Raw genomic sequence first — 24,446 nt, 5'->3', positions numbered from 1 at the left:
TTTCGATTTTTATTAATTATTAAATTTGATCATTTATACAAGTAAGTTAGGCACACAGACACAAACTACTGTTTAATTAAATAAACGAAAAATTAATAGAATAAGGAAAATGTAATATTAATTTTAGAACCAATATGAAGTTACAAAATGTTATTTTATATTTTCAAATTAGAAATGTCTGCGATTGTCACGTAGTACCTAGCATAGATTTACATTTCAGAACAGACAGCACACTCCACTCGCCTTGTCTAGTTAGTTGTTGATCAAAACGGGAAATGAAATTTAATGAAAAAAAAAACAATTTTGTCTATTACATTATTGCCATGTATGAAAACCTGACTGAACCTGACAAGACATGATCAGCGGCGTATTTCGGGGGGAGATCAAGGGCATCGATACCCCCCTAGTCCCGTATACAATATGCAAACATTTCCGGAGTCTTAACTTAAGGCCTCTAACTTTAAAGGCGGGGCGCCGGGGCTACTGGGATAAAATTATACATTCATATCCCTCCTCCTCCCTCCACCACACCCCTCCCGCAAGACAAAAACCCAAACACGTCACTGGACATGATAACAATATTGACAAACAGTCAACGACACCATGGAATATATAGATACGACACTATACGACACCTCAGCTACAGCTGCTGCAGTTAACTGTTAACATTACTGTAACGTTTCGTTTCAACATTGCCAAAGTGCCAGTTTGCTCTAATGCGTTCTGCCCCTTCTGTGTGCCACATATTCAGGAAACCCGCGTACCCAACAATTATATTATCCATCGGTACTTTAATTTTCACCGTTAGTTCGTATCCGTTTTTCCGAATAGTCCGCCCCCAATCCGACCCTTGACTGTCATGGACTTTTTGGAAAATCTGTCGCGTCAACTGGAGGACATCCGGCTGGATGGAACAAACGTTAGAGCGGAATTCCCCTGTCCGCGGTCGGTCTTGCGATATCTCAACGACCAAGAATCTATGAAGTAATTTAATAAATAGCGTTGACAGCTTATAAAGCTATATTATAATGTACACATTTTATAATTGATGTTCCAACAGTTTCAAGTGAATGTTTGTTTATAAAGATTAATCATCTATAGAGTGTAATAATATTGGTTAAGACGTGTTTAACTCTAAATGTTGGTTTAATTGATATACACAGATAATTAGTAAAACTGTTTTACCTATTTTATTTTATAAAAATTTATAAAAACAAATTTTATTGCCATAGTGATCCCAATAATTTATCAAATGCATCAAACCTAGAAAATGGTATAAATAATGAAGATACACCTGAAAATCAATCCAGAATACGGACAAGGAAACGTTTACAAAGGAGACAGAAACAAAAGGTTAAATATTTATTTGAGAAACATAATATTAATCCCAATGAACAAAATCGATCAACTACAAATACTATAGAGTATGTATACAAATAATAACAATAACACGTAATAATTTATTAAAAATATAGTTTTTTCCATATTTGTTTGAAGGCCATTCTCAAATCAAAAAGATTTTTATCATGATTATATGCAGTTAGATGATGTGAAAAAAGGATTAGAAAGTGGTGAACTTTTTGAAGGAAATATACGTATTAGTCAAAAATGTCCCACAGAAGCATATGTTCCTTCACCGGTAAGAAATCTTTGTGAAATGTTTGTTTATAATATTCTACTCATAATATTTTATATTTTATAGGATAAATCAAAGGATATATTGATAAACGGTATTAGATCACGGAATAGAGCTCTAGATGGTGATAAAGTTGTCGTCAAAATGCTGGACAAATCTAACTGGAGGGTATTTCATTGAACATTTTAAAAACATTATAACCCACTCTAGTAAAAACAGTATCACCTTAATGTTAACATTTTAATCTGTCTATTATAGAACCCAGATACAGAAGATTGTCAACGAACTGGTTGGGTGGTTTACATAACAAGTTCTAAAGAGAATCGTATCGTAGTAGGATCCCTGATAGTTGATAGAGGTGTTATTTATCGATATAGCACATTAATTCCCAGAGACTGTCGAATTCCCAGATTGCTTGTGGACACTTCAACTTGGCCGTTTCCTATTGATTTGAGGGATGGAACCAAGGAATCAAAAGAATTGTTTTATGCTGTCTTATCACGCTGGGATAATTACAAGAATCCCTTTGGGTATTATAATATGCTTGGGCATCTAACATATTGCAATATATAATGTGTGCATTACTTTATTTTGTGCATATACTATGGTTTCTAGAGTATTGAAAGCAGTTTTGGGTGAATCAGGAAAAATAAATGCAGAAACTGAAGGTATACTGATTGCTCATGATATACAGGAACATCCATACCCAGAAAATATAGATGAATATTTTCCGCCACCGTTTTCTGTGGAAGAAGAACTGAAACACAGGAAAGATTTCAGGTACTTTACTTGATCGCTTAAATGTAATCTAGGCATATATCTATGAATAATTGTTTTCTCATTCTGTAGAAAACATTGCATTTTCTCCATTGATCCCCCTACCGCCAAAGATCTAGACGATGCGCTTTCCTGTGTACCACTGCCAAATGGCAATTTTGAAATTGGTATTCACATATCTGATGTGACATATTTTGTCAAGCAAGGTACACCATTAGATGAAATTGCAGAAAAATTGGCCACTAGTGTTTATTTAGTACAAAAAGTAAGTATTGAATGTAAATAATTTGTTCTTGCATTCAAGAGTTAATTCAAACCAAATTGTATTATTTATTAACAACAGGTATATCACATGTTACCTCCAGCTTTGACAATGATGGCGTCATTACTACCAGGAACCGATAAACTAGCTGTCTCTATCACTTTGGAAATGACACCCGATGCTAATGTGATTAGTCACTCTTTTAGTCAATCTATTATACATTCTTGCGCTCAATTGCATTACGCACACGCTCAAGTATGTTTTTGTAGTTTTATTATTATTAATACTGAAGTAGTAGCGTGTCTACAGGGGAGGGGGGATATGGCATATCCCTTTCCCCCAAAAACTAAATTTTGTACACAATACAACATGTATATTATAATAATATGAATATAATATGTGTATATATACTGAATGTCTATTAAAAAATTTATATCCCCCCCTTGAAAAAATTCTAGACACGCTACTGTACTGAAGTAATCAACTTTGAGCATTGGTTTTAACTACCAAAGCTATTTAAATTATAGTATATTAGTAGTGTATTATATACAATTAATAATTTAAGAACCTGTATGTTTTAGATATTCTTAGAAAATCCTGATAAAAAAGAATGGGATGAATCTGAGTTTCCTACTGTGTATAATGGTTATACAATCAGTGACTGTGCAACAGCTGTTAGCCATTTACATAAGCTTGCCGCAGTGATGCGAAAGAGACGTTTTGGCTCTGGTGCGCTGGCGATCAACCAACCCAAGTTGTCTTTTGAAATAGACAGAGCTACATGCGAGCCACTGTCTTATTCGTTGTACATACTCCACGAGAGTAATTGGTTTGTCAATAGTACTCTTATTTTTTATTTTATTTTTCAATCCTAATGTTTGGAAAATTAATTGTATTCTCTTTAAATTACAGGTTAATAGAAGAATTTATGCTTCTTGCCAATACAATGGTTGCTGAACATTTGAAAACTCACTTCCCAAACACAGCTATGCTCAGAAATCATCAGGCACCGGATGTTGCTCCTATGGAAAAAGCAGTGAAACTATTGAAAACACACGACATTGAAATTGATTTTACTTCAGCTGGATCTATTCATAAGTCTAAAGCTGTTTATTGTCAAGGTGAAAATTCAAAGAATTCTCATTGGGATATTATTATTAACAACATTCTATCAAAACCAATGGTTGTAAGTAAAAAAAAAAAAAAAATAATAAGTCAATTATACATATTAAAATGTACAAAAAATGTTGAAAACATTGTTCTGTTTTGTAGCGTGCCGAATACTGTGTTATTGATCCAAACAGACTCATGTCTCATTTTGCACTCAACGTACCGTATTATACACATTTTACATCTCCCATTCGTAGGTATCCAGACATAGTCGTGCACCGTATGCTCATTTCGTGGATAACAAACAAGCCAATCAAGGAATACGAAGACCCAAAAGTCATTGACAAGTAATGTTCATTTTGATGCACTGCATTGTCGATAACCACACAATCATATTTCATTATAAATTTAGGATAGCCATCAATAGCAACGACAAAAAGAATAACGCAAAGAAAGCGTCAGAAGCTAGTGCAGATATTTATGCTGCGTGTTTGATCGGTAAACTGGGAGGCCTAGAGGTGGATGCAGCTATAATGGAAATAAAAGAAAACTATTTTGAAGCCACAGTCCTCTCAATGAACATGAACGTTAGAGTTTACGTGAATATTGTAAGTGTAGTTGTCGCTTAAACAAGTTATCTTATATAAATTTACCATCAGCTGATAAAATACTTAAGTTTATTTTTATTTGTTTCCAGTCCCATAACAACCCAGACTTGCTACACAAAGCTTGTAAGTTCTTAATCTTGGACAATAAACCCACATTAGTTATTTGGTGGGATAACAAAGGTGAAAACAAGCAAACTCTTCAACTCTTTGACAAAGTGAAATTGAAGCTCTTGAAAAGAGAAAATTGTTTGAAATTAAGAGCTATTTTGATCAGAGACGAATAGACTTATATTTATTGTGATTCAATACATAGTGTATTTAGTATGTAATATGTATTTGAATTAATACTTTTTTTTATTATCGTTTTCAAGTTTTAATGATAGAAATGTTGTTTATTATTATAATTTTTATCAATAAATACATTTATAATTTTAGACTTTCAAGTGTAAGGTCAATCAACAACATCAATATAATATAAACACACATTTTACGATGGGATACAGTACAGAGTTAATTAATTTATATATTTTTATTTTTATTAAGTTGAATAACATTTAAAATAGCATAGGTTATTTTAGAGTATATATATATCATATAACTTAAAATATGTAATATAATAATATAATATTTATATAAATATATATTACATAATATTTAATATATTATATAAATATATTGAAGTTAAAAAAAAAAACAAACAAATATCTTACACAAAAGTTTATACAAATAATAATATAATAATAATAAAGACATAAAACAATTCACCATAGTATTATAGTTTTCTAATTTTGACCCGAAACCGCAGTTGTATGGTTATAATTTACAAGTCTTCTACCCACTAAATATTTATCATTTTTAATGTGTTCGTAGAGTCTTTTGAATTGACGCACTTGCATCATCATCCCCTTAACAATGGCCATCGTGAGCATAAGTGTTGGATATATTCTCCTAGCGATCAATAGTCGTGTGCCATGGTTTTTGACGATAAGTGGTATTACAGAGTATGCAATCACATACGGTACAGCTAGGAACAAACTGAGAACAGCAATCACGGGTACAGCTAGGTCTTGCATCATTAACTTGAGATCCAAACGCATAAAGCCGTCTCTGTATGTACGTTCTATGGCTCGCCTTAGAGACCAATCGGGTCCCATAAGGGTTATGGCGCACGCAATTTTCATGTATAAAACTCCCAGAGCCCAGTCTTGCCATGCCCAGAGTACAGGTGTCTGGTGTAAAGGCACTCGGAATGGTACTACCATAACGAGCTCCAAGAGTAGACCAAATAAAAACGGTATTATACCGAGTAGCACGATAAAAGCGACCATTGCTTTTGAACTAATTTTGAGCCAAAACTTTAATCGATTGATGACAACAGTACGTCCTTCTGGCAGCCATCCCGCAATAAAACAAACAGCACGGACTGATAACCAACATATATATGTGCCACACGCTGCAGTATACAGTTCATGTATGTTGGGCAACTGAGATGGTTCTGGGGTAGACGGCAGTAACGCTGGCCAAAATGACATGGCTAAACGACCCAACCATACAGGTATTGTGATGATCGACAAACTGATTACGACTACAGATAGAGCTACTAGGACGAGTAAGGCGATCAGACGTATTGCAAAATTAGTGGGTCGAGTGTAAGGTCGAAAACCTACAGGTCCACCACGTCTTAACAACCCCTCGTGAGCTGCTCCCAAATCAGCTGCAGGTGGATGTATGGGCGCCACGACTGGAGGTAGGTCTTCCCCATCTCCAAGTAGATATGACTTTATTCCAAGCAAATGTGAGACAACAAGACACCAGAAACGAATGCCCATTTTCAGCCAGTTGCGAGTGTGTGTTTGTTCCAGTAGGGCTGGTAATACAACCTGGAGAAGTAATAGCTCCATGGACAATTCATTAACGGAATCGCTGTGTAAAGTTACATTATATGGCAAAAATGTTGGCCAAATAAATTTCAGAATTCGTATTGGCAGCCATACAACAAGAAATACAGCTGTACCAAATATCATAGCTGACGCAATGAGCCTTCGCCCATGTTGCAACATGCCTTGTTGTATTAGTTCCTAAAAAAAAATTAAATACATGAGCATTGAGTAATTTTTTAATGAGCACATGTATATAATACTTGAATAGGACTAAAATCTGGATCGTTTAGATTTCGCAAAAACCATAATACACCAGGTCGGACAACTTCTCGAAGGAGTAGTACAAATGAAGCAAAATAATACACATACACCATTCCAACCAGCCAATGGATGAACATGGAGGTACCGGGAGCCAAACGGAAGCTTGCTAGCCTATCTTTGAAACTCGTGTCAAACATTGACAACGAACATATGTCCAACCACCAACCGCATACTAAAGGCAGTACACCAATTTCAACAACTGATAACAAGGATACCTAATAAAGACAAACAAATAAAATATGAAATCAATAAACAAATATTTAAACGTGTTCAAATAACTGAAAAGTAGTTTAGTTTACTCACTTTTACAACAATATAGCTAAGTCCAATTATACGTTTGGATCGTCTAAATCCTATAATAGTCGCAAAGGTGTGCATGATCAACAAACACATACCAATGAGACAGTATCCGCATAGTGTGGTGACCAAACCTTCAAAATGCGAAGCAGCTACCTTATCTTGTAAAGCCATTGCAGTAATTGCCAGATTACCCATTTGGTATGGACAAAATGCAAACACCAATATAAATAATGCATTCATAGATACGACCCAAAACACATGTTCTAAAAACACCAATGAACCATCTAATCCTAAAAGTCGTTCCCAAGTCAAATCTTCAGCAGCCCGATCTCCCCAATCTATTGGATTCCAATGTCCTTCATCTACTTGATTTCCATTTTCTTGACGAAGTTCTCCTTCAATCTATTAAGAATAATGTTAATATATAGCAGTTTATATTTACCACAAGATATCTTACCTCTTCTACAGGATTTTCTTCAGGAATGGGAGGCAACAGTACATTAAGTTGTTGTTGGTTATTAGGTTCATCTCTTTCTAACCAATCTGGACCACCACCATGTAATATTTGTTCACGTAGCCAAATTAATCCAATAAATGCAAACAATGTGCAAGTCACAACAAAACATCCATGAAATATATCCCCAGAAATGTTCTTTGATGACCACATATCTAGAGGCAATGACATCACCTAATTTTTTTTTTTTAAATATTAGTAAAATAAAATACTGTTAATTTAATTTGATAAGTAAATCTATTAAATCACTTACAGCATCAAAAGAACCATTAAACAGGCTTCGGTAAATCCTACATGCTGTAAAAGGTACAACACATAGCCAAGCCAGTCCAACCAAAGTAAAATGCAACCAATATTTTATTCCAGTCAAAACACTTGAAGTGATACCAGCAGCGACATCTTTAATAGGTAATCGTCGAGGCATGTCTGGGGCATAGATGGGGGTGAACGAAAATCGATAGCTACAAAGCTCACAATACTCTTTACGACTGTAACGCATCCATTGTACCAAGCACTCTTGATGAATATACTTAATGCTGCCCGTACATATGCAAGGATGAAACAATGGCCGTTCTGGCATGCCTTCCGATCGGCACACCCTGCATATGTCCGCTCCTTGAGAAGGGTCGTCCATATTATCCATCTTCCAGTAGCAGATGGAATACTATTCTATGAATCTAAAATGGAATAAAAAAATTAAATAAAAAAAAACTAATAATGACTAAATGTTACTAGTAGTTTATAACTAAAATAAAATAATATTATATAATACCCAAATGATACTGAATAATGTTATCAGTACTTTTTTTAACCAACAATTTTTAGGTGGGCAATACATACACTAATCCCAATCATAATAAAATAAAATAAACTGATAAAACAAAAAAACAATTAGTTAATTATGATGACTACCAAAGAAGAAATCATAACAAAAAACTTATTATTATTATCTTGTAAATTAGGTATAAACTATGTTATTATATGATGATAGATATAATTCTTTAAAAATTTCTGATTAATTAAGCAGTTTAAACTGAGACTAAATAATAAATCAAAACATTTAAATAAATCGATATACACCATTTATTGCCATAGTAGGTAATGTAACAAAATATAAGTATTTAGGTAAAAAGAATTTCTATTACTGCCAAGAATATTTGCTAACAAATGCATATTTTTTCTTCAATCACAGTAAACTTAAAATAAGTTAATAGTCCTTTAAAGCCAACAGACTTTAATACTTGTATAAATTATAAAGACTTAGAGAAACCAATTCATAAAAAGAACGGAAGAGTTGTAGATTTAAAGAAAAATAAAAAAAAAGTTATTACAGTTACTAAAACAAAAAATAACTAAAAAATATATACCTATTACCAGTACGAAGTATTTAAAAATATGGCAAATAAAAATTAAAAATGTAAGTTAATTTAATTGTTTTTGTTTACGTAATTATCAAGGTAATTTATGCTAAAGTAACAGTGGGTGAAGTTAGAAGAAAGTCACAACTAGTATAATTAACTTACATAGATAAATGTATACAAAACCAAAGTATTTATGTATGGTAGGTGTCAACATAAAATATATACTTATGTAATGTTATTCAACAATAACTTATTGTTTAATAATAGTGTCAAAAAATTAATTATTATTTATAATTTTCTTTAAAACAAAAATAAAATGCTTATTTTACATTTTTTTCTATTGCATATAAATCCTAGCCTTATTTATTACATAAATAACTTTATTAATATTCTTCAGTATTGACAATATTTTAAAACACACTAAGAGGAATTAGATTATAGGTAGGTAAGTTACTGATAAGTCATTTTCTATTACTTAAATATTGTTGCATATAGATAACTATTATTTAATATAAATATTTCAAGGAGTTTCATCAATATAATTCATAAACCTAAATAAAAAAATTGTATTAATGAACTATATAGTTTTCTTGATTAAGTAGGTAACTTGTTACATCAACAGGTGATAGGTACAAACTTATTAAGATTGCATAAGTACTCAACAAATATAAAAATATCTAAGTCTTGAATGTGTCGTAAAATCTTATAATATTGAAAAAACTATTTTATATTCAATATTATTTAATACAGTTATGCAGTTTAATCCCATTTGAATATTTGTTTTTATAGATAATTAAATTACAGTGAGTAAATATTAAGTTTGTTTTTGATACCAAGGAAATTGGTACAATTCTACAACCTAACGATTTTTAAAATTATGTGTATGTAGTTTGTGATAAAAAAATTATAGTGCCATCAGAATTTCTCGGTCGGACTTAATTTTGAAGTTATAGCAAATTTACTATGTTGATTTCGTGAAATTGAAATATTGAAATATCATGATGAAACAAGTAACGCGAACTAAATAAAAAATTTTTTAATGTATTTTAAAACAAAATTGTTTAAAAGACATCCCTCCTGTTAAACCACCTTGGGTAGGTCATTGAGTTAAAATTTAAGATCACTATGAATTGACTAAAGTCCGTATTACACATTGCGCCACAATATTTTAATACTTCAATTTCACAAAATCAACATAATTAGATTTGCTATAGGTAACTTCAAAACTAAGTCCAACTGACAAATTTTGATGAGACCTTCATTTTTTCATCAAAAACAACATTGGAATTAATTTAAAAAAAATTGGAAACATCGCAAAGGAGTTAAATTAGAATTATTCCTTTTAAAATCAAGTTTTTATGCAAGATACCTAATGGTGTGACTAATATATTTTTATAAACATTGTAAATGCAAATAGGTACCCACCTAATATTTTCATGAATTATTGGTGCTAATGGCACCTAATAATATGTGTCAGTATACAATATCTATATAATATATATATCTAAATATAACATAGAATGTATTATATAAGTATATAGCTAATATTTCGTATAACAGCCGATTTGATTAAATACTTAGGTATAAAAGTAGGGTTATTATTTAATTTACAAAAAGTCTCACAAAAATCCTTTACTGTTTGTGAATTTTATCAAAATAATACTCATAGGGTTTTGAATTTGATTTTTGGAGGGACTTTAGACTCATCCAAATATCAAGGTCTAGGTGTCAATGTATTTTACACCAACATTTACTATCAAGGCTAGAACTTAACTAATAATAATTTACAACATATTGTTAAATCAAAGCTATTTAAAACTAATTAAAATTACATATTGTTGTTATATTAATGTTCCCATACATCCCTAATTATGCTCAAGATAATTAATGCATATTTTATGTAACAATTCACATTGTTTATATGCAGGTAGTTGAAATTATTTAAACAGATAATAAATAACAATATTAATTTTGTTTATAGACATAAGTTATAATCAAGTACAATATAAAAATTTATATTTCTTAGATAATGTATCATAATATTGATTTATGTGTCCTTATTTATTTTCTAGATTAAAGTAATCTAGAACATATTCTTTAAAACAACAGTCTTGGGTATAAATGTATAATGAATTCCTACCCATGACTTACGAGAGAGGAAAACAAAGGAAAACATGACGACGCTACAAAACAAATTTGCCCCATCAACGCACCCCCCTAACAAGTCGAAAAAATGACATAGGTAATCATACTTCATGATGATCATCAGCTCTCAACCAGACGTTGTCAGATCAATGTTTTGTAGACTTGTATCGAATTCAGAGAACTTGAGAAAACAAACGCAGCTCAAAATTCGACATCTTTAGCGGAACGTAGTTACGACCCCCCCCCCCACCCACCTTCCCCCTCCAAAAGGATCATCATACCAAAAACAACATAGAAACAGGATAATCGAAGTCTATCCAAATATCAAATCATAAATCTGGGGCTTGGGCCCTACGATTTTAGAAACTAACATACGGAGGTAGGTACTTACTTGTTTACAAGCTTCGCCACTCGGGCCGGCGAGAAGACGTCTGACGACGACGTAACGCCGTCACTCATATCCCGCGGAGACACCGTCGGAAGTCGCGGAGTGCGGCCCCGCGGTTGAAAGTGCGGAAGCGTTTCCGGACAACGGTGGACGACGGAAACAAGGGTGAAAAAAAAGAAAAACAGAAATAAAAATCTCGAAAACAACTACGCCAGAATCATCTGCATCTGCTGCGCACCACTACTGTTCGTATTTTCGGATCAATAAATTTATAGTATTTACTACCAACGTTATCAGGAACGTCACACGGACAGGACGGGTTGGGACTGACACCGCTTACCTGGTATAGGTATGTAACAGTGGCCGTGGTCGCAGCTGACAGTTGAAGTGTCATAGAACATTATATTATTCTGTGATGGTAGTGTGCTAGACGCTAGCATAGAATATAGATAAATATAATAATGCCGAGTGGCCGCCGCAGATGAACTTTAACGATTGGGAACTGCATCGGGACAATTTATTAAACTTGTATATTATGGTTCAATAGTAATTAATAATTATATTATTATGATCTTGTCATGGTTGGTAGGGAGAGTGATAAGCGTGGTATATGGTGGTATACGAGTAAAAAGCTGATTGCGCGGCTCTTATCTATCTAGTCGTCGCGCTCGTAGATTGATAATGATGGTGATAGTACAGTGATAAGCGAGTGATCGACTTCGTTACGTGCATAATAATATTTTTTATCTGTTTATACTTACTACCTATAATCACAAGTCATAACTTTGTACAAATTGTACATCAGAAAGACTCTGACCAGTCTGACCTTTGTTTTCTCTCCGATTCGAACGTGTCGCTATTTCCGCGTTCCGTTTGCTCACATCAAATTTGCTCGCTGTACTCACTAATCTCGCACGCTACCGCCATAACGTCCAGATCTACGGCAACGATGGCGTCCAATCTGTTGAAAAATATTGTAAAATTGGATACCCGGGTGTCCGTGTCGCAAAACGTTTGCCGTGAGTATGAGACGATAACTCTGGTCAATAATAAATAATTACAACTGTCAATATGATTTTTAAACTTCGATTTTTTGGACTGTTTGTTGCAGTACCGATCAGATGTCTGTCTACAGCGTCTCCACGAGTGAAGGACAAGACCGGCAAAAATATAGTGTTTGTTGATGGAGTGCGTACTCCGTTCTTATTATCGGGCACCGACTACGCTTCTTTAATGCCTCATCAATTGGCTAAAGAAGCTCTAATGTAAGTTGGTTTGACATTTTTCATTTTAATTTCAATCAAATTATATGTTGTTGTTAAACTAGTATTAGGTAGTAGTTCTACTAGCAGAAATGTATGTAATAATAATATATATTTCAAATTTAAATCAAAGCATTTGATTATTTTACTTTCAAACAAGGTTTTAGGTTTTTATTTAGGTCAGGTCAACTATAAATACAGGTACATTTAGTACTTCAATAAACATTTTTGTTTTTATAAATCTTAAATAGCTAAAAAGTGTGTTATGAATTATCATACCTCTAGAGCATTTTCCATTAATTTTAATTGTATAGGTTCTTATATGAATATGAGTTCAAGGATATCAAGCATTATATTTTCATGCTTTTACCTATAATGTTAACTGTTCTATAATTTGTAAAACTATCAAATTGGATTTTTATATAAAGTTTAAGTTAGTTGATTTAGTTAAGCTTATACAATATAAAGATATTATAAAATATGATACATAGAAATCATACTTTTTCTTTTAATTATGGTTTGAAGATTTTTTTTTATACATCAGGAAGTAAAATTTACTGAAGGTCAAGGTATTTTTATTGGGTAACAAACTTTTTAACTGGCATGTATACACAGTATTTTTTATTTAATTTTAAACTTACTTCATGACTTATAAGTTAGATTTACAAACAGTACCTATCTAATGTAATTTGTTTTCCAATAAATCATTCTGATATTTTGATATTATATTAACTATATTAATAAATTAAATAATACATAATCATATTTTGTTGCAATATTAATCTAGGGATATGTTTAAAGATATAATGTTTAGATTTTAAAACCACCTAAATTTCATTAAAAACTTCATACGTTATGTACATACATTAATATAAATTATGAAGTAAATAATAATAATTATATCAATCAATTTATTAAAAAATGAAAACATTAAAATCTTGATGTTAAATTACATTAAATTTTATGAAAATATAAGAAACTTAACTAATTGGTTGAACATTACATTATATTGCAAATACATATTAATTATTACCAACTATTAATCAAAGAAAAAAGTCACTGGAAAAAATGAGATTTGGGGAGGCTGAAGACCCACTATTATAATATTAAATAAGCTTAAAAAAAATATAGAAAATGTTTGAATGAGCTGTTGAAATTGTTGCTGGAGGCTTGGCCCCTAAATCCCCCATTTTTTGCACATATGGTACGTAGGTACGTAAGATTTTATGAGGCTCTTTGTGTGACAAAACTGTGGTAAATCTAATTGACGTCTAGGTTCTAGATTGTAAGAAGAAATGAAAATTAGTAGATCCGTATTTCTTAATCACAGTGATATACGTTATTTGTTAAATTTTAACCCAGTATATTATGTGCCAGTATTTTTAAAAATTAAGTTGTTTTAATTCATGATACTTTAAAAATGCCAAAAACATGCAATAGTGTCCATATTAATCAATATATATTTGAATTAGTAAACCTGTATATAAATTATTTTTATTATGTTTATGTACTTCCTTATTTTTGAGTTTTTATTTTAAAAATTGTAGTATGTTTTGTGAATTTTTCAAAAATAATATAAAAATTTAGTTGCATATATTTAATCATATTTTGACAATTTTGATTTCATAATTGCATGTATATTTCAATAATTTTTTGTGCAACAAGTCCTGAGCCCTAATCATTACTTTATTTTAACGTTAGTGTATACTCTACTACTTTAGTGTACTGAAAAATATTTAGAATTTTTAAAATATTGTATTGTTTCAATATTCTTATTAGGTATTTTTAATGATTATAATTTTTAAGATAAGATATGAATACAATGCTCTGCCAAGTAAACATATTTTAATATTTACGATACCTGTTCTGGGTTTTTTTTACAAATCAAATTATTTGGATTAAATTATTATAAATATCATAAAACATAATTATAGAAGTAGAGCTAGGGAACTTATTAGTTATTACCCTAATAACCTCTAAATTTGTATGATTTATGCCAGTGGTGGTCAAATGGTTTTGTTATTGGGGAGGGGGGGGGATGTTTCTGATTTTTTAATATACCCTGTTAGATCATTAAAAATATAATTTATTGTTAAGGGGATTCCATACCGTGATTTTCTGTTTTTGTCTAACATATGCGCGACATAGGATTTTAGACGGATTCTTTGCCAAACATATTAATTGATCTAATAAAGTGATAAGAATTCTGAAAACAGATTTGAATTTGTCGTCAAGTCTACTTGAAATTGACTTTCCCTTCAATTTTGATTTATTGATTTTAGCTTCTCCAAAAATTGAAGTACAAAAATGTTTAAATACTCTTTTTTAATATGACATTTTCTGGAATTTGGGGGATGATTTCAAAAATGTGGGAAAGACGATGAATTCAAGTCTGTTTTTTCTTATCGCTTCAATAGATCAATTGGAATGTTTGGCAAAAAACACGTCTAAAATACTATGTCGCTAGTGTGTTAGACAAAAACAGAAAATCACGGTATCGAATCCCCTTAATGTTTTATACTTATATATAAGTTACTTTAAATATTGAAAAAAGTCAAGGGATCTAATTGTTTGTTTCAATAAACCTATTAAAGTGAAGAAAGGAGTTTAAATTAATTTTTTTATTTTAAATTAGTGGTCTGATGAGGAAAACCAACATACCTCGTGAAGTAGTTGATTACATTGTGTACGGTACAGTAATACAAGAAGTAAAAACTAGCAATATTGGACGAGAAGCTGCCCTTGCTGCTGGATTCCCAAACTCAATCCCAGCTCACACTGTTACGATGGCATGTATCAGTTCAAATCAAGGTATTACAACTGGTATTGGACTGATTGCTGCGGGTGCATACGATGTAATCGTAGCTGGTGGTGTTGAATTCATGTCTGATGTTCCAATTAGGCATTCTCGTAAAATGAGAAGTCTACTTTTGAGGGCAAACAAAGCTAAGACGCCATTAGACAAATTGAAACTTCTCTCAACATTTAGACCAAATTTTTTACTCCCGGAGGCATGTTAATAATCCTTTGTATTCAAAATTAAAGCTAACATAGTTTATATGCATTTAGTTGCCTGCTGTCGCCGAATTTAGCTCTGGTGAGACCATGGGCTTCTCTGCAGATAGATTGGCTGCTTCGTTCAAAGTCTCTCGGGAAGAACAAGATCAATATGCTGTCAGATCGCACACTATGGCTAAAGAAGCTCAAGACAATGGATATTTGACTGATATAGTACCTTTCAGACGTATGCATTTTATTATTTTTTTTTGTTTTAATTATTAAAAATATTTATTTTGTTTAGTACCAAATTCGTCCAAAGTAATTGAAAAAGATAATGGAATTAGAGTGTCGCCTATTGACAAATTAGCAAAATTGAAAGCCGCTTTTGTTAAACCACATGGTACAGTAACTGCTGCCAATTCATCATTTTTGGTACGCTGAACATTCAATATAATAACAAATTTAGATAATTTTTATTATAAAATGTATATAATCCATACATTTTATTTTGCTTATACATACCATGTGTATTACCATGGAAAATTATGTTCTATTGTACAGTGAGATCACATTAGTTTAGGGCATTTTGGTTCTATTAACCAGTTAATTCCATAAAGCATATTTTTTTTCACTATAATATTTGGTTTGGAATTTTCATTTTTGTATCCAATAAACCAGTGATCACATTAAGCGGAACTCACTGTATTACTTATTGTAAATTTATATTCAAATAAAAAAAAGTTTTTTTTGCAAAATATAAGTAAATGTCAAGTATTTGTATTACATAAGATTATTTTATATTTTTTTACTCCTTAGACTGATGGTGCATCAGCTTGTCTCATAATGACTGAAGAAAAGGCCAAGCAATTAGGCCTTAAACCAAAGCTTTACTTAAGAGATTTTACTTATGTAGCTCAAGATCCCGTTGATCAATTGTTGCTTGGACCAACATATGCAACACCCAAAGTATTAGAGAAAGCCGGTCTGAGTGTCAATGATATTGATGTGTGGGAAGTACATGAAGCTTTTGCTGTAAGTTCCAATAATAAAAATATTTAGTGCATTAATTAATTTTTATTTTATTTATTACTATATGTCAGGGACAAATTTTAGCAAATCTTAAAGCTATGGACAGTGACTGGTTTGCCCAGAAATACATGAACAGGAAAAGCAAAGTTGGAGTTCCAGACTTGTCCAAATGGAACAAATGGGGTGGATCGTTGAGTATTGGTCATCCTTTTGCTGCAACTGGTAAATTTTTTTTAAACTCTTATTTCGGTAAATAATTTTTTTACTTATTAATTTTTATTATTATTTATAGGGGTACGCTTGACGGTGCACACTGCAAACAGATTAGTGAGGGAAGATGGTCAATTTGGTTTGATTGCCGCTTGTGCTGCTGGTGGACAGGTAATTCAAATCTTTTCAGTTTAGATACTAAACTAACTTCAATGACATAATATTATTTATTATTTGCATTACCTATCAATAGTCTATAATAGTATAATACATGTACAAACAATTATTTAGTGGGAATTGTATATGTTTTTTATGATGTGTTTTAGGGAGTTGGTATGATTGTTGAAAGACATCCAGATGCCACCGCTTTGTAAATGTCAATCTACACCTTGAATCGTGTGCAAGTTGTATGTGGTGAACTGGGAATAACATAAACTTAAATTAATTGATTATGAATATTATAAAGTTTATTTATTAATAACTGTTATTATTCCACTTGGTCCTTTTTTCATTTTATGCTTTTTTTTTTATTTCAGTCTTAAGGACATATCCCATAATAGTTAGTATTTAATTTATTATTTACCTATTTGTAATTTATTTTTGTTCAACAAAATTTAATATATTTTAAATTTTTAACAATTATTCTATTTTACAAAATTGTTATATTTGCTTAATTCAAAATTGTTGAGAATAAAGTTTATTTTTATGATAATATATATTTTTCCTTATTATCCTGTAATTTAGTAGGAAGAAAACCTTTTTAGTTTATTTGTATAACCTTTCTATACATGCCTATTGCCTGTAATGCTATAGTTACTATTAAATTATATTAATTTAATTGGTAACATCATTGGTATTAATTATAAATATAAGGAGCAGTACCTATCAGTGCTATTGCCTATTGGGTAAAATGTGAAAAAATCAAATTAATTAAAATAAATTATAATGAATTGTATTATATCTTGAGCGTTTTTCTCAAAGAAATACATACAGGTGTAATAAAATATAAGAGAAACAATTTTAACAGTTAAATGACTGTACATATAAGTAAATTATATTAATTATAAAATTATATTATTAAATGCGCCAAATAATACACGTAGATAAAAATGCTTGAAATATTAGAATATTTACTTTCAACATAATAGAAAAGATTGACTATAATATGCACAAAAATTATCCTTTGGAGAATTATGCAATATTTATAAATCAACACTATAGAGACTTATATCTTTTTAAAAAAAATACCATGGTTCAACTTTTTCTGTTTATTTTATTACCAATATACGTACCTACACATATTGCTTGTATATTTAAATAATATTTTGCATAATAATTGTATACATAGTATTATTATGAAGTGCTGAAATGCAGGGCACACCGCAGCACCAGCATCTAGTTAAAAGTTTCGTACTAATAAACCACTAAAAAATAAATCGCTACTGCCTAATCAATAATTGAAAAAACGGTATGATTTCTGGTCTATAAAGTTGTGTAATAAATGAAAATATTATTTTCCATTGAATCATTAAGGTTTAATATAATAATTAAAAAAAAAATATACAATAATATGCATAGGCGCAAATTGACTAAATTTTTTGGAGGGACTCAAGCCTCCCTCCTAGGCCATATTGCTTGGTACCACAGGATATAAAAATTAGTACCGATACCGAATACTAGATTTTAAACTGGGGGGACTAGGCCCCCCCCCCCCCCCCAAACCCTCACCCTATTTGCGCCAGTGATAATATGCGAAAATAATCAATAAACATCATTATATGCTTTATTATGCATTTTTAAGATTTTTTTTTTTCAACAATATATTTTTAACAGTGAGGTATTCATATCAGGTATTAAAAGTTGCGTACACAGACAAGAATACCAAGGGGCCCCAACATCTCATCACACGTGCACGAACGTTACAAGGGGTCTCGTAATAAAATAATGATAAAACCCCTTACTGGAGTGAGAAGCACCATAATACAAGAGCCGTCTGTCTCTCATCCGCATTCCGGCACGCAAACCCGTCGTACATTAATATAGGAATGGCCTATCGTGGGCCTATCCATTCTTTTATTAATCTATGGTTCTCCCGGAGCGAGATAAGAAATACGAAGACAAAAAAAAAATTACCAAAACCTGTTAGCAGCCCCAAGTAGTGGGTATAATATAAGAAAATTGATTATGACGTTGGTTACGACGAGTACACTATAATCTTACCGCGTTTTTAGTCTTGTCAAAATGGCCGTGAAAAGGACTACGATGCGGAGTTAACGCAATAACGCATACGACCATTTTTATTTGATAAAAAATAAAAAAAAAACACTTATGTTATAATAATATTATTATAGCCATTTAAAGGTATATCGTTTATTCGGTTTCATTTAATATTATAATTTTGTGATTAAAAAACAACGTTTAAATATTTTGACTTTTGACATTGTATTTTTAATAGTAGGTACCGTAGGCGGACCGTAGTAATTTTGAATGTCTGAATACTTATTACATCTACAGTAAGTAGTAATAGAATAGTCACTAGTTAGTAAGTGTAGTCACTAGTCACCATTCAGCAATCATTTTATTATACGTCTATACTCGTTTAATATTTATTAACTAGACCCTAGACTCTAGAGGCTTGAGTATAGTTATAATTTTGTTGTTAATTTGTTAGAATGCCGGGGTCATACTTTTACCTAATATTTTCTGTTAAAAATCATCATTTATCCCGTTATATCGATTTGCGATGTATTGAAAAATACTTATTGTTTTTATATTTACAGTGTTTAGGAAACCAATACAATGACATCAAAAAATAGAGCAAAACGTTTGATTTCTACTGCACTGATTGGGAAAGAATTTAAATATAATAACACACCGTCAACAACTGTAAACAATAATAAACAAGGTAGGTTAGGTATGTCTGCTGTTAAAAATCTACTTACAACTAGTTAAGAAATTATTTTATGACACAATTGTATATAGACATTTCTGGTTGACAGAAACATTTGAAGCCTTGGATGGTGAAAGAATAAAATCAAATACTATATACAACAAAGAGATTGAAAAAAATATACGGAGAAGGCAAATGTGTTAAGACAAACTCTTGTATTATAAATAGAAAATGTCAACATAAATGTTGGGATAAATTCACTGAGAATGACAGAAAATATATATTTGACACATTTTGGAAATTAGGTAATAAACCGAGGCAACGAAATTACTTGGTAAAATGTGTAGATAAAGTATCAATAAAAAGGAAACAAAACATAATAAGTAGGCGTTCAATTTCATATAAATATTACTTATATTTCATATCTGAAAAGAAGCAAGTATGTCAACAATTCTTATTGACTACTTTAGATATATCACAAAAATTTCTACTTTACACCATCAAAAATTTGAAACTAGGAAGTTCAGAAGAAAATAAAAATTGTGGTAAAATCGTTTCTAAAAGTAAATTTGGCGATTCAGCACAATATGATGATTTACAAGAAGAAAAAACTGTAAATTCTAATGGTCCCATAGAAACAATAAGTGGTAATAGTTTATCTGCAGATGTAAGCCATGTATCAACTAATTGTTTACCACTCACAAAAAAACATCATAATATTAATGAAGTTAAATCATTTGTCAGTAAAAATAAAAGTTATCTTGATGTCGGACAGTCAAAAAATAATACCCGATCTAATATACATAAGCTACCTATAGTTGATAAAAATATAACTGACATTTCTGTAGCCACATTTTTAGTCAATGGTTTATTGAAAGGTGAAAAAACACAGACAAAAAAAATAAAAATCATCAAACGGAAATTTATTTTGAAAAAAAACAATGTTAAAGTACATATGAGAATGAATAAGTTGAAAAAAACTTTTGGAGAAGGTAAATGTGTCAAACCAAATCCATGTGTCTTAAACAAAAAATGTCATCATAAATGCTGGGAAAAATTTACAGAAAATGACCGAAAGAATATATTTGATATGTTTTGGAAATTAGGTAACAAATCAAATCAACGAGATTATTTAATAAAATGTGTTCATAAAGGATCAATACAAAGAAAACGTACACAAATAGATGATAGTAGGCGGTCCGTAACCTATAAGTATTATTTATCTTACATGTCTGAAAAAAAGCTTGTTTGTCAACAATTCTTATTGACTACATTGGATATAACTCAAAGGTTTTTAATCTACAACATTGAAAAGTGTTTTCAATCAAATTCTGAGAAAAATAATGATTGTAAAATGACTATATTCAAAAATCAATTTGAAAATTCAGCTATTTTTAAAGTTTACCAATTTATCAATAAATTACCCGCATTATCATCTCGTTATTGTAGTGCTTCCAATAAGAAATATTTGCCAGCAGAGATTATGAATGTTATTCAGCTCTATAATTTATACAAAGATTACTGTAAAATAAATAAAGATGAACCAGTATCTAAATATATTTTTAAAAATATATTTAAAAAACAAACTCACCTGGGATTTCATGTACCAAAAAGAAAGAAGTGTAATTTATGTGTTACGTTTAAAAATACGAATAGTCCCAACCGTGAACAAGAAATTCAAAAATCACATATGAAAGATTGGGATGAATGTAAAGATTTAGTAATAAGTCATCGACAAATAACTGATCCCAGTACGGTATGTGCAAGTTTTGACATTCAAAATGTCTTAAGCACGCCAATAGGGTACAATAAGAACTTGTATTACAGCCGAAAATTTGGTACGTCCAATTTAGTTGTCTTCGAAAATATTACACAAAATGCATTTTGTTACCTATGGGGAGAAACTACTGGAAATAGAGGTAGTAACGAAATTGTATCTTGCATACATGATTATTTGATCAAAGTTGACCAAAGAAAATCTGTGACGTCTGTTATATTGCTTTGTCACTCTAGTGTTAGACGAAACAAAAATAAAGCAATGCTGGTGATGATGTATCATGCCCTAGAGAGTATGAACTTAATTTTATAAAAGAAATTAAGTTGATTTTTCTATTCCCTGGTCACACTTGTATGCCCGTAGAATGTTTGATAGCTACTATTGATCGTTTTATTAAAAATAAGACTGTATGTATGATAGCGAATGGCCAACATTGATTCGAAATGCCTACACAAATCCAAGGCCACTAGAAATAGTTGAAATGAAATCTTCTGATTTTTTTGATTGGACACTATTTTCAAATTCAATTTTTCCAAATCATTTGAAAACAGATGGAGGTGAAATAATTTCAATTTCTGAATTAAGATATGTATTATTCCAAAAAGAGGAAAACAAAATAAATTTGTTAGCTTTTAATTCAGACACAAATATTTGCCCTGAAAAATTAGTGATGATCAAAAAAAGAAGAAATCCAAAAATACCTTGCTATACAGAAAATTATGGTATTTCAAATGCCAAATTCAATAACTTAACTAAATTATGCAAGGATGGTATAATTCCCAAAAAGTAGATAATTATTATTTATTTTAATTAAACAATACAATTTCAATTATTTTATGTAATGTATATTCTTACAGATTTCATAAAGAATACTTAGATATGAAACCAGACAAAAATGTAAAAGATTGTCTTAATCAAACTGATGTCGAAGATGAAGATGACGAAAAATCTTTTATAGGTTAGTTATTAATACATACAATAACTTTTTCCCCATAGGTTTTTAACTGAGGTGGGTCGAACTCAAAAATATGGTCTTGAATCAAACCCTTTAATAGTATGTCCAATCGAACTTTTCATTTGCTTGTTGAACTGAACAATCATGCGAGGTTGAATTTTAACCTGACCCATCATTTTGTTTAATACCAAATTGAATTCAAACTGATGTTTTGAATTAAGTTATAAATCATACTTTTTAGTTTTTTTCAAGCCAAAATATAAAATATAAAACATTTATTGTTTGAACGTATGAGCGTATGATATTATGTTCTAATTTTATTTGAAATTCAAACTATTTTAGTTTGATTATTGAATTTTGAACTTTTTGTATTTTGTTCGAGTAGGGTTTGGTTTTTTATTTATTATGTTCTAATTTTATTTGAAATTCAAACTATTTTAGTTTGATTATTGAATTTTGAACTTTTTGTATTTTGTTCGAGTAGGGTTTGGTTTTTTTTTAAATTAGTGTTGTCTTTCAAACACCTAAAGTTCAGTTCAATTCTTCAAATTTCTAACACCTTAGTTTTACCCACCTTAGTTTTAAGTTTTTATTTATGTTTACTTACTTATTTAAAATATTTGAATTTGAATCATGTAACGTACATAATATTTAATGAAGAATAATATTATATAAAATATTGAAACTTTTTGTATCAACTCAACAATATTGAGATTTCTATTGACTTATTATTTGACAGTTGTTGATGATATTAGAATTGATATGGTATTTTTATAATCATATTGATTATTTGTGACTTAGAATATGAGCGCTTAAAACATTTGATGTTAAAAATTATACAACATTGCATATTCATTTGGTTTCTCATGTGGCGATTTTCTTATTTTGTTGTAATTTTTTTTAGGATGGCTATGATGATGATTTCTTGTTATTCTCAATGTTATGTTTCAATTTCTTGTATTCGGCATGAAAATGTAAAATGTATGCATAATTTTAAATTAGTTTAAATTTTAATCATACAAGTTATAAAAAACATTGTTATCTTTTTCCTGTATTGGAAATTATGTATGATATAATATAATGTATATAATATTTAGTCGACACAAATAAAATATATATTTATCTTGAGTTTAAAAATATTTGGTTATATATTCAAATGCACATCAATAAATTATAACTTTTATGAATTTATAAAATACCATCAAAGTATTGATATGAGAATTGATCAAAGAATGAGATCTATTGAATGTAAAAATTCAAAATAGATGAATTATAGATGCATAGAAAACGTACGTCAAAAGATTAGTTAATAATTATTTTTTAAACCAGTTAAGTTATGTTATCCTAAATAAGAGCTAAAAGTAGTTTTAAAAAATCTAAAAAATGTTTTTTAAAAACCATAGTTATAAATTTTATTCTTTTTTAATTTATTTAATTTACAATAATAATACTGAGTATTGATTCGGTTGCTGCGGTTGCTCATGATATATCGATATAGTTACCATCGATATATAATATCAATATGTTTTATCGATTATTATAACTTAATCGATGCCTATTGAACCGCGGTTGTCTTTTGAAAGTCAACCAAATCAAATTGTAGAAAAGTTCTTTGTCATGCACAATTAGAGATCAACTTGATTTAGAATATACCAAGTTTTATTCTTGTATATTTTTTAGCCGTTGTCGATAAATCGAACTGACAAACGGACAAGATTCGAAGTTAAATAAAAACCTTTCAAAAATATAACTAAACTAAATTATATTTAAATTAAAAATATTATGTAATTTGAGTAGGTAACCAAGTTCAGCTACAAATTATCAGGAATATAAATGAAATAATAACTTATTTAAGTTAAAGCTTATTTTAGATTCTGAGCGGAGCGATGGTCGATGATTATATTGTTATTTGATTTTACAATGACGTGTTTTTTTTGTGTTTGTTATTATCACCTTTTAGGGGAGTAAAAATATTTTGATTTTTTACTTCAGCATCTTTTCTGGTAGAAATGTGAATCTAG

The 24,446-nt window shown here is 30.3% G+C and overlaps 4 protein-coding genes across 15 annotated transcripts; 3 read left to right on the top strand and 1 right to left on the bottom strand.

Moving 5' to 3' along the window:
* The first annotated feature begins 590 nt into the window (after nt 1-590).
* On the top strand, nt 591-4,829 carry LOC132946113 (DIS3-like exonuclease 2). The gene is made up of 13 exons (XM_061015952.1): nt 591-984; nt 1,233-1,424; nt 1,498-1,639; nt 1,703-1,804; nt 1,895-2,166; nt 2,252-2,416; nt 2,486-2,678; nt 2,757-2,930; nt 3,257-3,504; nt 3,588-3,861; nt 3,948-4,132; nt 4,198-4,393; nt 4,483-4,829. The coding sequence occupies exons 1-13, from the start codon at nt 860-862 to the stop codon at nt 4,675-4,677; spliced, it is 2,463 nt and encodes an 820-aa protein (XP_060871935.1). The 5' UTR covers nt 591-859; the 3' UTR covers nt 4,678-4,829.
* A 54-nt stretch (nt 4,830-4,883) lies between these two features.
* On the bottom strand, nt 4,884-11,820 carry LOC132946112 (E3 ubiquitin-protein ligase MARCHF6). The gene is made up of 6 exons (XM_061015951.1): nt 11,306-11,820; nt 7,662-8,085; nt 7,352-7,582; nt 6,898-7,296; nt 6,534-6,809; nt 4,884-6,471 (listed from the first exon to the last, which is right to left on the bottom strand). The coding sequence occupies exons 2-6, from the start codon at nt 8,049-8,051 to the stop codon at nt 5,176-5,178; spliced, it is 2,592 nt and encodes an 863-aa protein (XP_060871934.1). The 5' UTR covers nt 8,052-8,085; nt 11,306-11,820; the 3' UTR covers nt 4,884-5,175.
* Nucleotides 11,821-12,046: 226 nt separating this feature from the next.
* Nucleotides 12,047-17,517, top strand: LOC132946114 (trifunctional enzyme subunit beta, mitochondrial). Its single transcript, XM_061015953.1, has 9 exons — nt 12,047-12,321; nt 12,414-12,567; nt 15,200-15,575; nt 15,634-15,808; nt 15,866-15,996; nt 16,381-16,596; nt 16,665-16,815; nt 16,886-16,974; nt 17,130-17,517. The coding sequence occupies exons 1-9, from the start codon at nt 12,252-12,254 to the stop codon at nt 17,175-17,177; spliced, it is 1,410 nt and encodes a 469-aa protein (XP_060871936.1). The 5' UTR covers nt 12,047-12,251; the 3' UTR covers nt 17,178-17,517.
* A 1,132-nt stretch (nt 17,518-18,649) lies between these two features.
* On the top strand, nt 18,650-23,548 carry LOC132947452 (uncharacterized). 12 transcript variants are annotated; one of them, XM_061017751.1, is made up of 5 exons: nt 18,650-19,316; nt 19,584-19,708; nt 19,803-22,256; nt 22,328-22,428; nt 23,330-23,548. In XM_061017751.1, exons 3-5 carry the CDS (start codon nt 21,880-21,882, stop codon nt 23,338-23,340), a joined length of 489 nt encoding a protein of 162 aa, XP_060873734.1. In that variant the 5' UTR covers nt 18,650-19,316; nt 19,584-19,708; nt 19,803-21,879; the 3' UTR covers nt 23,341-23,548. The 12 variants fall into 12 exon arrangements, 9 of the variants coding, with proteins under 9 accessions (XP_060873734.1, XP_060873730.1, XP_060873728.1 ...); XM_061017747.1 differs by having other exon boundaries at nt 18,650-19,164; nt 19,262-19,316; nt 19,803-23,548; XM_061017745.1 differs by having other exon boundaries at nt 18,650-19,164; nt 19,259-19,316; nt 19,803-23,548.
* Nucleotides 23,549-24,446: the final 898 nt, after the last annotated feature.

The sequence above is a fragment of the Metopolophium dirhodum genome, chromosome 6 (genome assembly GCF_019925205.1).
Source record: "Metopolophium dirhodum isolate CAU chromosome 6, ASM1992520v1, whole genome shotgun sequence".
NCBI classification, from domain to species: Eukaryota; Metazoa; Arthropoda; class Insecta; order Hemiptera; family Aphididae; genus Metopolophium; species Metopolophium dirhodum.
The sequence above is the reverse complement of the archived record's forward strand: the minus strand, read 5'-3'. Positions and strand labels throughout refer to the sequence as shown.

Coding starts and splice junctions, on each gene's coding strand:
- LOC132946113 (XM_061015952.1), top strand. CDS start 860: ATGGACTTTTTGGAAAATCTGTCGCGTCAACTGGAGGACATCCGGCTG. Junction 1,425..1,497: donor TCAACTACAAATACTATAGA/GTATGTATACAA, acceptor ATTTGTTTGAAG/GCCATTCTCAAATCAAAAAG. Junction 1,805..1,894: donor TGGACAAATCTAACTGGAGG/GTATTTCATTGA, acceptor TGTCTATTATAG/AACCCAGATACAGAAGATTG.
- LOC132946112 (XM_061015951.1), bottom strand. CDS start 8,051: ATGGATAATATGGACGACCCTTCTCAAGGAGCGGACATATGCAGGGTG. Junction 7,583..7,661: donor TTAATGGTTCTTTTGATGCT/GTAAGTGATTTA, acceptor AAAAAAAATTAG/GTGATGTCATTGCCTCTAGA. Junction 7,297..7,351: donor AAGAAAATCCTGTAGAAGAG/GTAAGATATCTT, acceptor TATTCTTAATAG/ATTGAAGGAGAACTTCGTCA.
- LOC132946114 (XM_061015953.1), top strand. CDS start 12,252: ATGGCGTCCAATCTGTTGAAAAATATTGTAAAATTGGATACCCGGGTG. Junction 16,816..16,885: donor TCATCCTTTTGCTGCAACTG/GTAAATTTTTTT, acceptor TATTATTTATAG/GGGTACGCTTGACGGTGCAC. Junction 16,975..17,129: donor CTTGTGCTGCTGGTGGACAG/GTAATTCAAATC, acceptor GATGTGTTTTAG/GGAGTTGGTATGATTGTTGA.
- LOC132947452 (XM_061017749.1), top strand. CDS start 20,649: ATGAGAATGAATAAGTTGAAAAAAACTTTTGGAGAAGGTAAATGTGTC.